The 12,476-nt window shown below is 34.7% G+C and overlaps 1 protein-coding gene across 1 annotated transcript; it reads right to left on the bottom strand.

The window, feature by feature from the left end:
• Positions 1 to 10,558: 10,558 nt before the first annotated feature.
• On the bottom strand, positions 10,559 to 11,022 carry LOC134265659 (complement C1q-like protein 3; the record flags this gene model as incomplete). The annotated part of the gene is made up of 1 exon (XM_062747881.1): positions 10,559 to 11,022. A coding segment is annotated over one exon (464 nt), but the record flags the coding sequence as incomplete, so codon positions are not given.
• Positions 11,023 to 12,476: the final 1,454 nt, after the last annotated feature.

The raw sequence follows: 12,476 nt of genomic DNA, 5'->3' as shown, positions 1-12,476 counted from the left end.
TCGCCATATTCTTTGAAGCGTTTTTATGATGAAGATTGATACCAAGCGTTTGATCGATGTTGAAGAGCTCCACTTGAACTTCGTCTGTGAGACATGCTTTCCATGTTTGTTTTGAGTGCATAAGTGATATTTACACTCGCTGTGAATGACTTTTCGCGGTGTTAATTGCCTTGGTGTTGGAACCCCTTTAAACTTTTCTGTGAAAACCTGATCATATTAGCCCAAAGCTTTTAATTATGAAAGTTTTCTTACAGAAAGATGAAAATCCAGGGCTTTCTTGAAGAAAAATGGCAAAAATAAATAAAAAACTTTTGATCAACATGCAATTTATATTCATCTTATTCAAGTAATCCGAATAAATGCTGCCTCAATGAATGCGCCGCATTCCTTTAAAAGATTTTATGCTATCCTTTGATTTGATCGCAAGCCATTCTTATCATGTTAATTAAAACGAATATGTGATAAAAACCAATCAGATTAATTATGTCCTCATTATTTTTAATCAGTGTCCTTAGAGAAGGGGGTATATATCAGGCAGGAGTTTTCTGTTTACCCTGAAATAGATGAATTGTTAGGGGCCTTAATGACAGTCACCTGTATCTCTTGAAGTTTCAATTGAGTCTCATCTATAGGGAGAACGCCGCAAGAACATATAAAATTGATATTTTAAAAATTGCTACGTGCACATGTATTTTTTACGGCGAATCATTTCAAGTGAATTAAAGAAAATTTGTGCAAACGACTTGTATACAATAAATAGTTCACTTTCGCACAGTTATCCTATTCTTAAAATGACTGGTAAACTTGATATTCAATGTAGCCCACCTAAAATCTATTTATCTTTATGTAAACGATCAAATTAAGTAATGTCCTTATAAGACTTCATTATAAAAATGTTTTGAAATGGAATGTTGATTTGCTCAACTCATTTCTTCTATCGTTAACATATCATACATTCAACATTTATGTACTCGCCGAATAGCGGCCGCATTTTTGTCTCTATAAACTTTACCGAATCTACATATATAAAGATAAGTCTTCCTTATAATCGAGATGGAATTCTTAAACTGAAATTCATATTGAAATTCCTCAAGCTACAGCCAACAATTTTAACCCATAAATCTGTCACAATTAAAGCATAGTTACATAGGTGTTAAAATAGCAGCCCAAAGTAAATGCGGAGTAAATCTGTTTAAATGGTGCATTGCTACCAGGAATAATCACATAAAAAGGGAACCGAAGGCCAACGTTAGTAATATGGCATAACACATTTGACATATTTACATAAAGTGCAAGGTAGGATTAATTTGTCAAGTACCTGGATTTCAATGGCTGGATCAAATACGTTTTTACCTATACATCTGTAATTTGATTATGGTTCAAGAAACGGCTTTGCTCCTTTCCTTTTCTTTATGATGAGGAACAAAAAGCTATTTCAACACTAGTTCTGATTCAGCAGAATATTTCCATTGATTCTGTAATAAATAACACCTGTAATTAAAGTGACGGGGTAAATGATGGGGATCGAGATTGACTTTCAGCACTGACACCTGCTGGATATAGATGTCGATCTCAGATTGACGCGGTGACAGGACGCTCGTCTCTGTGTCAACACCGGAATCCACCGCGTTCTCCGTGAGGTCAACACTCTGTACTGTATATAAGGTCACCCTTATATCTACACTCTGCAGGTGCTAAAATCATATTGATCGTCAAATTACGTAATTCATCCCTTATTTATGTGTCTTGGTTGTCTTGTGGAATTTTTTAGTGGACTGATAAAAATGATTGAAGGGTTTTTGATCAGCATAACTCTTATGTACTTTTTTGGTTTGAAATGGAGAACCTTGTAAGTAAATTAGTTGATATACGTTTCTTTACTGTTTCTGTACGGCGAATGGATATATAAGATTTACCAAAAAAGAGTTATCAAAATCTTAATTTTTTTTTATAACAAATAATTTCAAATAATTTTCATACTACGACTCTCTTTTTTCAAAGACATACAACTTCTAGTCAACTTACAAATTATGTGAACTCAAATTCCTTAGATAGCCCCTAGATAACATTAGAACAGATGCCTTACAAAAACAAAAAAAAAAACAAAAAAAAGAAAGAAAGAAGGTGCGATTTCCATCGCCCCTGACATTATCAATATTTTAGCCCCTCTAAGCGGATGCATTGCCAGGGACGCTGATAGTCAGGATTATATCGCGCTGCATAGAACTGCAGAGAATGATGACAGAGAAGCTTTATTTTCACAGGCAATAGTTAGAGACAATAAGTCTGGTAATTCTGGGCTTCCTGAGGACGAGGCGTTGAGTTGTAATTTCTCTGCATTACCATAACATTACCATTTCTGTTGACATGCTATTAGGAATCATCTATTTTCCGAGCGAACCGTGCAGTTTATCTTCATAAAGACTCGCTATGTGTCAAAGCATCAGCTGCACAGGATGCTTTTTGATTCCCCCATAATCGACGATTCGGGAGATTTTGGTGTTAGAGATTTACTGTAGTAGTTTTCAAACTTGTATTTATTGTAAAATGAACTTGTTTTGGTATTAATATTTTTGAATTTCTTGACCCAAACTTGGAAGTTTGAGCCTTATTTACAACTACAGGCTTGAGCTGCTACCAGTTTTTAGCAATCACAACTTATATGAGCTCTTGCAATTGTTAACCATTCAAAATGTATACATTTATCTCCATGTATAGAATAGTTGAGCCTGCACCTTTCAAAAGTTGCCTTCCTCGACCGTCATCAAAGGAGGGCATAGAATTAAACAATAGCCTTCGTAGATTTCTGGTTTATACTTCTGTCATTTTGATATTCAAAATAGTTTGCATGATGTATCATAATCGCCCAAGATGGAGCTAAGCATATTATGGAAGAAATTATGAACACTCAATTTATCTCAGCACGCCCAGATGTCTAGTTAATACGGAAGAAAACCTCTTTGACTTATGTTTGGACCCCACAAATAGACACAGCACAAATATATACCATGCAAAAAGACACCACAAAATTGACACAACACAAAAAGACACAGTACAAATAGACAGAGCTCAAATAGACACAGCTGAAAAAAGAAACAGCACAAATAGACACCATGCAAATTGACACCACACAAACAGTAACAGCACATATAGACACCATGCAAATAGACACCAAACAAATAGACACCACACAAAAAGACACAGCACAAATAGAACTCAAATAGATGTAGATCAAAAAGACACAGCACAAATAGACACAGCTCAAAAAGACTCAGCACAAATAGACACAGCTCAAATAGACACATCACAAATAAACACCACACAATAAGACACAGCACAAATACACAGAGCTCAAATAGACACAGCTCAAAAAGACAAAGCTAAAATAGACAGAACAAAAATATACACAGCTCAAATAGACACAGCTCAAAAAACACAGCTCAGATAGACAAATCTTAAATAGACATATCTCAGATAGGCACAGCACACATAGACACAGCACAAATTGACAAAACATAAATAGACACAACACAAATAGACACGACAGAAATAAACACCACACAGAGCTCAAATAGACACATATCAAAAAGAAACAGCACAAATAGACAGAACTCTAATAGACACAGCTCAAATAGACACGACACAAATTGACACAGCTTAAAAGGCACGACACATAGATAGAATCAGCTCAGATAGACACAGCACAAATAGACACAATACAAATATTCACCACACAAATAGACACAGCATAAATAGATACAGCTCAAAAGACTTATCTCAAAAGACACTCAAATAGACAAAGCTCAAAAAGACCAAGCTAAAATAGACACAGCACAAATGGACACATCTCAAAAGACACAGCAGAAATAGACACCACATAAAAGACACAGCTCAGATAGACAAAGCTCAAATAGACACAGTTCAGATAGACAAAGCTAAAATACACAGAGCTCAAATAGACCCAGCTCAAATAGACACAGCACAAATACACAGAGCTCAAATAGACACAGCTCAAAAAGACAAAGCTAAAATAGACAGAACACAAATATACACAGCTCAAATAGACACAGCTAAAAAAACACAGCTCAGATAGACAAATCTTAAATAGACACATCTCAGATAGGCACAGCACATATAGACACAGCACAAATTGACAAAACATAAATAGACACAACACATATAGACACGACAGAAATAAACACCACACAGAGCTCAAATAGACACATATCAAAAAGAAACAGCACAAATAGACAGAACTCTAATAGACATAGCTCAAATAGACACGACACAAATTGACACAGCTCAAATAGACACGACACATAGATAGAATCAGCTCAGACAGACACAGCACAAATAGACACAATACAAATATTCACCACACAAATAGACACAGCATAAATAGATACAGCTCAAAAGACTTATCTCAAAAGACACTCAAATAGACAAAGCTCAAAAAGACCAAGCTAAAATAGACACAGCACAAATAGACACATCTCAAAAGACACAGCAGAAATAGACACCACATAAAAGACACAGCTCAGATAGACAAAGCTCAAATAGACACAGTTCAGATAGACAAAGCTAAAATACACAGAGCTCAAATAGACCCAGCTCAAATAGACACAGCACAAATACACAGAGCTCAAATAGACACAGCTCAAAAAGACAAAGCTAAAATAGACAGAACACAAATATACACAGCTAAAAAAAACAGCTCAGATAGACAAATCTTAAATAGACACATCTCAGATAGGCACAGCACACATAGACACAGCACAAATTGACAAAACATAAATAGACACAACACAAATAGACACGACAGAAATAAACACCACACAGAGCTCAAATAGACACATATCAAAAAGAAACAGCACAAATAGACAGAACTCTAATAGACACAGCTCAAATAGACACGACACAAATTGACACAGCTCAAATAGACACGACACATAGATAGAATCAGCTCAGATAGACACAGCACAAATAGACACAATACAAATATTCACCACACAAATAGACACAGCATAAATAGATATAGCTCAAAAGACTTATCTCAAAAGACACTCAAATAGACAAAGCTCAAAAAGACCAAGCTAAAATAGACACAGCACAAATAGACACATCTCAAAAGACACAGCAGAAATAGACACCATATAAAAGACACAGCTCAGATAGAAAAAGCTCAAATAGACACAGTTCAGATAGACAAAGCTAAAATACACAGAGCTCAAATAGACCCAGCTCAAATAGACACAGCACAAATAGACACAGCTCAAATAGACAAAGCTCAGATAGGCAAATCTCAAATAGACACAGCTCAGATAAACAAAGCTAAAATAGACATAGCTCATGACAATTAACATTTTGAAAATTGTTAACCGGACTGTAACAGACCCTTGAACCACAATTCGCCTTTCATCTAGGTTTGCATGGTTTGGGGTACAGGTAGTTGTGTAAGGCTGTAGGTTCGAACCACGCTCCAGAAGTCCCCAACTGAGGTAAATTGATACACCTGTCGCAGGCACCTAGAGTCCGTTATGTGTCAACTCCACAACATAACAGACTAAATGGTACTGTTCCGACTGACGGGTATAATGGTGTCTTGTTCGGGACAGGGGAGATGTCCCTGTATGTTTATACTGGTATTTTATCAAATCTTCTACGTGTTCTTTACGTCTTTACTTCTATACTTCTCTTTAAAACCTGTACCTTTAAATATAAATGTTCAAAGAATCTATGCAATGATTTTTCAAAGTTTATATTTAGGTTCGACAGTCCAATATTAATCGTAATTATACAGATATCTTTGTATGGTCTGTTCATTTTGTGGAGGGTCCTTAAGTACACTGTTGTGACGTATTTCAGGGTCAATTTCTCTTGTTCCCCATTACCGAGGCGTATACTAGACACCCCGGACTTTAGTATCATATTTATAATCTTAGATAATTATCTCAGGTAATTAATAATAAAGAACACCACATAAGCCTTTTCTTGTTTAAGAAAGTCATATAAATTTATTGAGTTGTGGTGCAGAAAGGTCGATAGCTCATCTCTAAAACAATCCGTAGTACTGTATATTTAATTAGACAGGCTGTAGCAACCAATTGCTTTTTATTTATTTAAATACGAATAGATCAATAAATGAAATACAGGCCAAAATTGTTGTCATCCAGAGGAAGGCCTTGTCACATGGAATAAACTTGTGAAATATTAAGGCATTTATACAAATTGTTCCAAAATTATTTTTCAAGGTTAATTTTCTTTACAAGTGAGTCAAACTCAAAGGTCAAAGTCAAAAATGTTTCTATCCATGGAAAAGATCTTATATACACATGTGAAGTATGAAAGCTCTGGGGCCAACTTTTCAGAATTCATGACCAATATTAAAATTGTGTAAATTCTTGCGCAATTTTGGGTCAAACTCAAAGGTCAAGATGTCAAAAACGTTGGTACCCAAAGAAAGGCTTGTCACAAGAAATATACACGTAAAAGTAAATTATGAATGGCATAGCTTGAACCAATCAAAAAATTAAGGGTAATGTAAGTTTTTTGCGGACAATCAGACAAACAAACAGACAGGAGATAGAAAGGGTAAAAACTATTTACGATTCTGGGGGCATAGAAAATATCACGCATATATTTTATATTTTTCAGTAAATCACGGAAAGATTTTTGATCAAAAATGATTGTGCTTCCATTGAACCAAACTCACCTTTATAAAAGAGTCCTTTCTCTTGAAAAGTATGTCAAAGGGAGACACAAAAGAGCAAAATCAAAAATCTTTACAATACAAGAAGCATGGGTTACCATATGTACAGTGGAATACAAAAATTCATAAAAATCCTTACAAAGTTACATATAGTGGGTTTCAGTAAATGTTCTACAAAGCCTCTTTTTTTACTCCTCGCTACAATATTAATAGTAGTGAAGGAGAAACTGCAAGAGTACTGTGCAACAATATATTCGAGAAGTGGTGTAAATCAGATGTAGATGCTAAAAAAATCCAAGGAACTTTTGCAAATTTGAAATCGCAAAATTTTACCAAAATCAGCAGCAAAAAAACTAAAGACTTTTCAATTTAACTTAATGTACACAATCGACAGCTGCTTTTTCAATAAAAATCGAACTTGGAAATTAACTTACCTCATCAATAGTCATTTGCATAATTATTTTGTTAAAAAACGTTTTGATTATACACACAATTACTTTGAATTGATATTCAAAAGATACTTGAGTTTCTGTCTATGTGGATTTTTGGAGACCAGGTCTTCCAACAATCTATTGGAATTCCCAGGGTCCAATTGCGACACGTTACAAGTACATGTAGATCTATTTTTGTATTCATGTGAAGCGGAATTTGTCCAAAATCTTATAAGTGAAAAGAAGAAAACATTTGCAGTGGCCTTCAACTCGACATCTAGATATACGTACTGTCATTTAACAATGGTTATTCCCATTCTTATTTCGAGCTTGAAATGAAATAAAATACCACAGAATCTGACACATTTGTATCAAAATTAGATATTTTTCTTGAAAAGACGTTGAGAGTACAAGCCTAATGGTAAACGTGATGGCTTCAACTTTTCAATCGTCAATTTCCCTAACTTAGGCAGCAATATACCTTCATCACCTGCATAGAAGAGAGCAAACACCGGCCTCCAAAACATCAGAGGTGGGACCAGGTGCCATGGAGGAGTGGGCATCCCTTGCCGACCGGTCCCCCCCCCCCCGTGTGCTCCTTGTCATGATCGGGAAATAACGGAAAATCCATCGTCAATTCAATGTGTAAACAATAAACTCCGTATGCTGTTGTTGAAGGTATTGCTGCAAAAGTAAGGGAAGTTGACGATTAAAAAGTTAAAGTCATCACCTTTATCAAAGAGTTTGAATGTTACAGTGTATATTACAATTAACGTCTTTCTCAAGTAAATATTCAAACATGAAACAGATGAGTCAGACTTTGTGGTATCTTTTATCTCAAGCTCACCAGGGTATATTGTATCTACATACATGTATATAAGAATGGAAATAACCATTGTTAAATGACAATACTTCGTCGATATATCTAAATGTCGAGTTGAGGGCCACAGCAAATGTTTTCTTCTTTTCACGTATAAGTTTTTGTACAAATGCTTCATATTAATACAAAAATAGGTCTGGTAATGCAGGGGGGGGGGATTGGTACTGCAGTACCCTGGGAATTCCAATAGATTGTTGGAAGACTGGTTGGTCTCCAAAAACCACGTAGATCTTGTTAATAAGAAATTTACGCATCTTTTTGATGTCAATTTCAGAGTTATTTGTGTGTACAATCAGACTTCTTTTTTTATCAAAATAATTTTGCAAATGGTAAAAAGAATTAAGGTAAGTAAATTTTCATTTTTATTGAAAAAGCAGCTGTCAATGATATCAAAAGGCCTGAACTTTATTTTATCGTGGGGAATGGTTTTGTACATAAAGTTGAAGAATCGCGAGTTTTTATGCTTTTTATTACAAAATCCTGTGATTTCAAATTATCCAAAACATGCTTTGATTTTTAAGTATCAACATTTGATTTACACTGCTTCTCGGATATATTGTTGCACAATACTCTTTAAGTTTCTCCTCTACTTCTATTATTATCTTAGTGAGGAGTAAAGAAAAATGCTTGGTTGAACATTTACTGGAACCTGCTATGTATCTTTGTTAGTAAGGATTTTTATGAAGTTTCAGAATCCAATATAGATATGGTAAGTCAAATTCATTTTGGTTGTTTGAGATATTAAAAATATTTAAAACTTACAATTTATTATTACGTCAAATGCTGACTGACGTTTTCCATTCTCATTTTTAAGCCATTATTCACACACAGAACGGATTTTCCCGTTATGTCTTGATCATAACAAGGAGCACACGACAGGTGTGACCGGTCGACAGGAGATGTTCTCTCCTCCATTGGATAGAGGACTCACTCCTCCTTGGCACCTGATCCCACTTCTGATTTTCGAGGTCCGTGTTAGCTCTGCTCCAATTTTGTGTTGTTTGATGAACTTTTGAGCTTGAATATTGTTCGTTATTTCCATATATTTCATTAGAATACTAAGGTAGAGCTTTAAATAATATCATAGAATATTATGCGGTTTTTTTTTTTACTTTTGTATATGTTTGTTGTAGAACAGCATCTGTCCAAATGTTCTCAAAGAAAGGTACAGTTCTACCGCTAGCATATTTTACAATACTGTCAACTGATTATTCTATTTTTAAAAATCATAATCATCTCCTTGTTATATAATACATATACAAGACCGATAGAGAGAACAAAGAAAATGGAGCGAAAATTTTCTCTGTTGCAAAACGGTCAGTCTAAGTCAATAGAACTTAGTATCAACATTAATTACATCAGATTGTATTTTTATTTTCCTTACGTGTAGTTACAAGTACCTTCCCTGATGATATCTTCTATTGTTAAAGACTGTATTTTTGACCATTTGATCAGTTATTTAAACTTTGTGGTTTAGAAATCTAGATTATAATTTTGAATAAGTCATTTCTGTCGTTAAATCGCATTATACTTTTCTCACAAATCGTGAATCATATAATCTCCCGATCTACAGACTTAACATTACACCAGACAAAAATAACAAAAGCTGATATAACGACTCAATGATCAAGGAAATGTTCTTTTAAATTTGTGTCGAACTAAAGTCGCCTGAGTACAAGTCCCGATTTTTTTAATGGAAGGCGTGAAATATAAACATAGAAAAACAGCCTCTGGGATAAGGAAACAGTAGTCACCGATTTATTCCCAAGAAAAAGACATCTTTCCTTTAAAGAGATAATGATCGAGTGTAAAACTAATGCATTTATATGGGAAAATGTGAAAAAAAAATGACTTTTTAAGCGAAAAGGAAGTGAAGCTGGTTAATCTTACCACTGGGGAAAAAGTGGAATATTACCCCATTTGTTCAAAGAGCGGTAACTAATTGTCAGGAATACAATGCCAATGAACAATGAAAAATAGGAACAAAGCAAACACGGGCCTCCGAAACATGAGGTGGGATCAGGTGCCATAGAGAAGTGGGCATCCCCTGCCGACCTGTCACACCCGCCGTGTGCTTGGAATAGAAATTTGGGCGAGTGTCATCGAGTGTAGGAAATATCCAATTATAACAGCGTCTCGTACACGTCAAAGAAGTGGGGTTTAAGTCGTCTCATCGTTGTCAACAACAATTTAATGTTCCTGATATTACTAATATCTTAACCAATGAGAATCTATTCGCCATTTGACAGACGCTAATTACGTAGCGTCTAGAATACCACGTCTTACTGAAAATCCAAGGATGATAGAGAATTGTACTATACTACAATCTGCCATAAAGAAAACCATACAACTCACCCTTTTTTTAAATGCGTTTATTATGGTGCTCAAATCTTTCTATTTTTATATAATGACTTGTAAAATGTATTTGTATAAAGAACAGATGAGAAGCGTTGTTAAATTGTGAAGAAAACAGAGAAATAAAAGAAATAGAATCGCTCTCTTGCCAGGTGCCGGTTCGGTATATAAGCTTCATTGCAATTAAGCAATCTTGAACCCAGAAAATGAGGTTCGTCCGTTTTTGTTGTCACTGTACATAGAACCTTGACCTGGCGTGGGGGAAACAAGCATCAGCTCGTCTCCACCTCTGAGATACAAAATAGCAAAACCGGTAGCAGCTCCTGCGTCATATGCCTTCTCAGTATCTGCAGCAATGGCGCCCTTGATGACGCCATTGTGCTTTAACGCGGCGCCCATCTCCCCGTATTGCCCGGACGATCCTGCCACGTGTATTCCTGCAGCTATCAATGTCCAAGTAAAGCTATATACTCCAGAAGTTGGGGCTGTGAAAATTCCGGTTCTTTTATTGTATCCATTTCCAAGGTTTATCTCAACACTGTCAAAGACGAGGGTTTGTCCTTTTGGTAGGGCTTTGAATGAATTTGAATAATAAGCGTAAAATGCAACAGTAGTTGGCTGGTTCAAACGATGCCATCTGTTAATAACTGAAACATACAAATAAATTGAAAATCGTATTTGGGGTTTTATCGTGTAAAAACTACAATAGCGAAACTCTTCATTTTTATACCATATATCACTCACATTAAGTTCAGCGTACATGCCAAGTTTGGGGGAATCTACCGTCCAGGTATTCTTAAGGGACCGTCTCATAATACAGGTAAATTTACCATGAGATTATATAGGAAAGTGCCACTTTTTAGCACTTTAAAGCATGTTATACAAATACTACACTAGACTTTTTGTTCAAACTATAATATATGATAAGTAATACTTATTGTACATTATATGTAAGAAACACAAAAAATTGATAAAAATCATATGGGACATCTCAAAATGCAAAAAATTAACGACGTTTCCTGTTTTTATAGAGTACTACAAAATATAACGGGCACAAAAGATTTTTGTGAAAACATAATACAAATATTGCAGATATTCTTAAATTTCTATGTTTTGAATATCTAGAGCGCATGTTTATTACTTTTTCTTTAATAACATTTTTATTACCAATTTCTTAAGAGCTTCAGTTTATCATAACGTCAAAAAACACATATAACGACGTTAACCTACCTATCAATTGCAAAAGCGGTTAAAAAATCAGTTATATAAAATTTTAATTATATTTTTTAACATGTTATTTCTTAAGTTTGTTTAATTTTATTAATTAAATGAAAAAAAATGCTTTAAAACAGTAAGTACGCTTCATTTTACTATGATGCGCGAAATATTGCGCAATGAAAACCAAAGTCGGCCCCCTTAAATATATCAGTACGTGTTAGTAAAATAATTGTTAATGATGGAATTAATATTTATCCAAACATGTTCGACAATTTATTTGAGGAGTGTTGTAAAATACATACAAAATCAACAACATAAAAACTTACGATTTTTCAACTTTCTATACAACTATTCCCACTATTAATTAATCTCTTGGTTTTCTGACATCATTGACAGCTGCTTTTTCAAAAAGAATGGAACTCGTAAATTAACTTGCATTTCCAAAATTACTTTGTTAAAAAACATTTTTACTGTACACACAAGTACCCTGAAATTGATATTTAAAAAAAGTTTGAGTTTCTGATTGACAATATCTATGACAATATCTATCTGGTTTTTGGAAACCAGCTCTCCAAACAATCAATTGGAATTCGTATGGGTACCAATTGCGCCCCGTTATTAGCAGACCCATTTTTGTATTCATGTGAAACGAAAATTGTCCAAAATCTTATACATAAAAAGAAAAAAAACATGTTTAAATTCGTCTTTTTTGTAGGTTCTATGGTCGATACCATGACATTGTCAGCAAATACAATTTAGCATTAGGTCAAATGCTGACTTTTTTTCATACTGATTTTTAGACTAATATTTACACACTGAGTTTTCCACGGATTTCCCGTTATCTCCTGGTCATGAAAAGGAGCACACTGCGGGTGTGACCGGT

Source organism: Saccostrea cucullata, unplaced genomic scaffold, assembly GCF_032062105.1.
Source record: "Saccostrea cucullata isolate Sc308-1 unplaced genomic scaffold, CSIRO_AGI_Scuc_v1 ctg20806, whole genome shotgun sequence".
NCBI lineage: Eukaryota > Metazoa > Mollusca > Bivalvia > Ostreida > Ostreidae > Saccostrea > Saccostrea cuccullata.
Note: the sequence above shows the minus strand (reverse complement) of the source record. Positions and strands in the feature narration are given on the sequence as shown.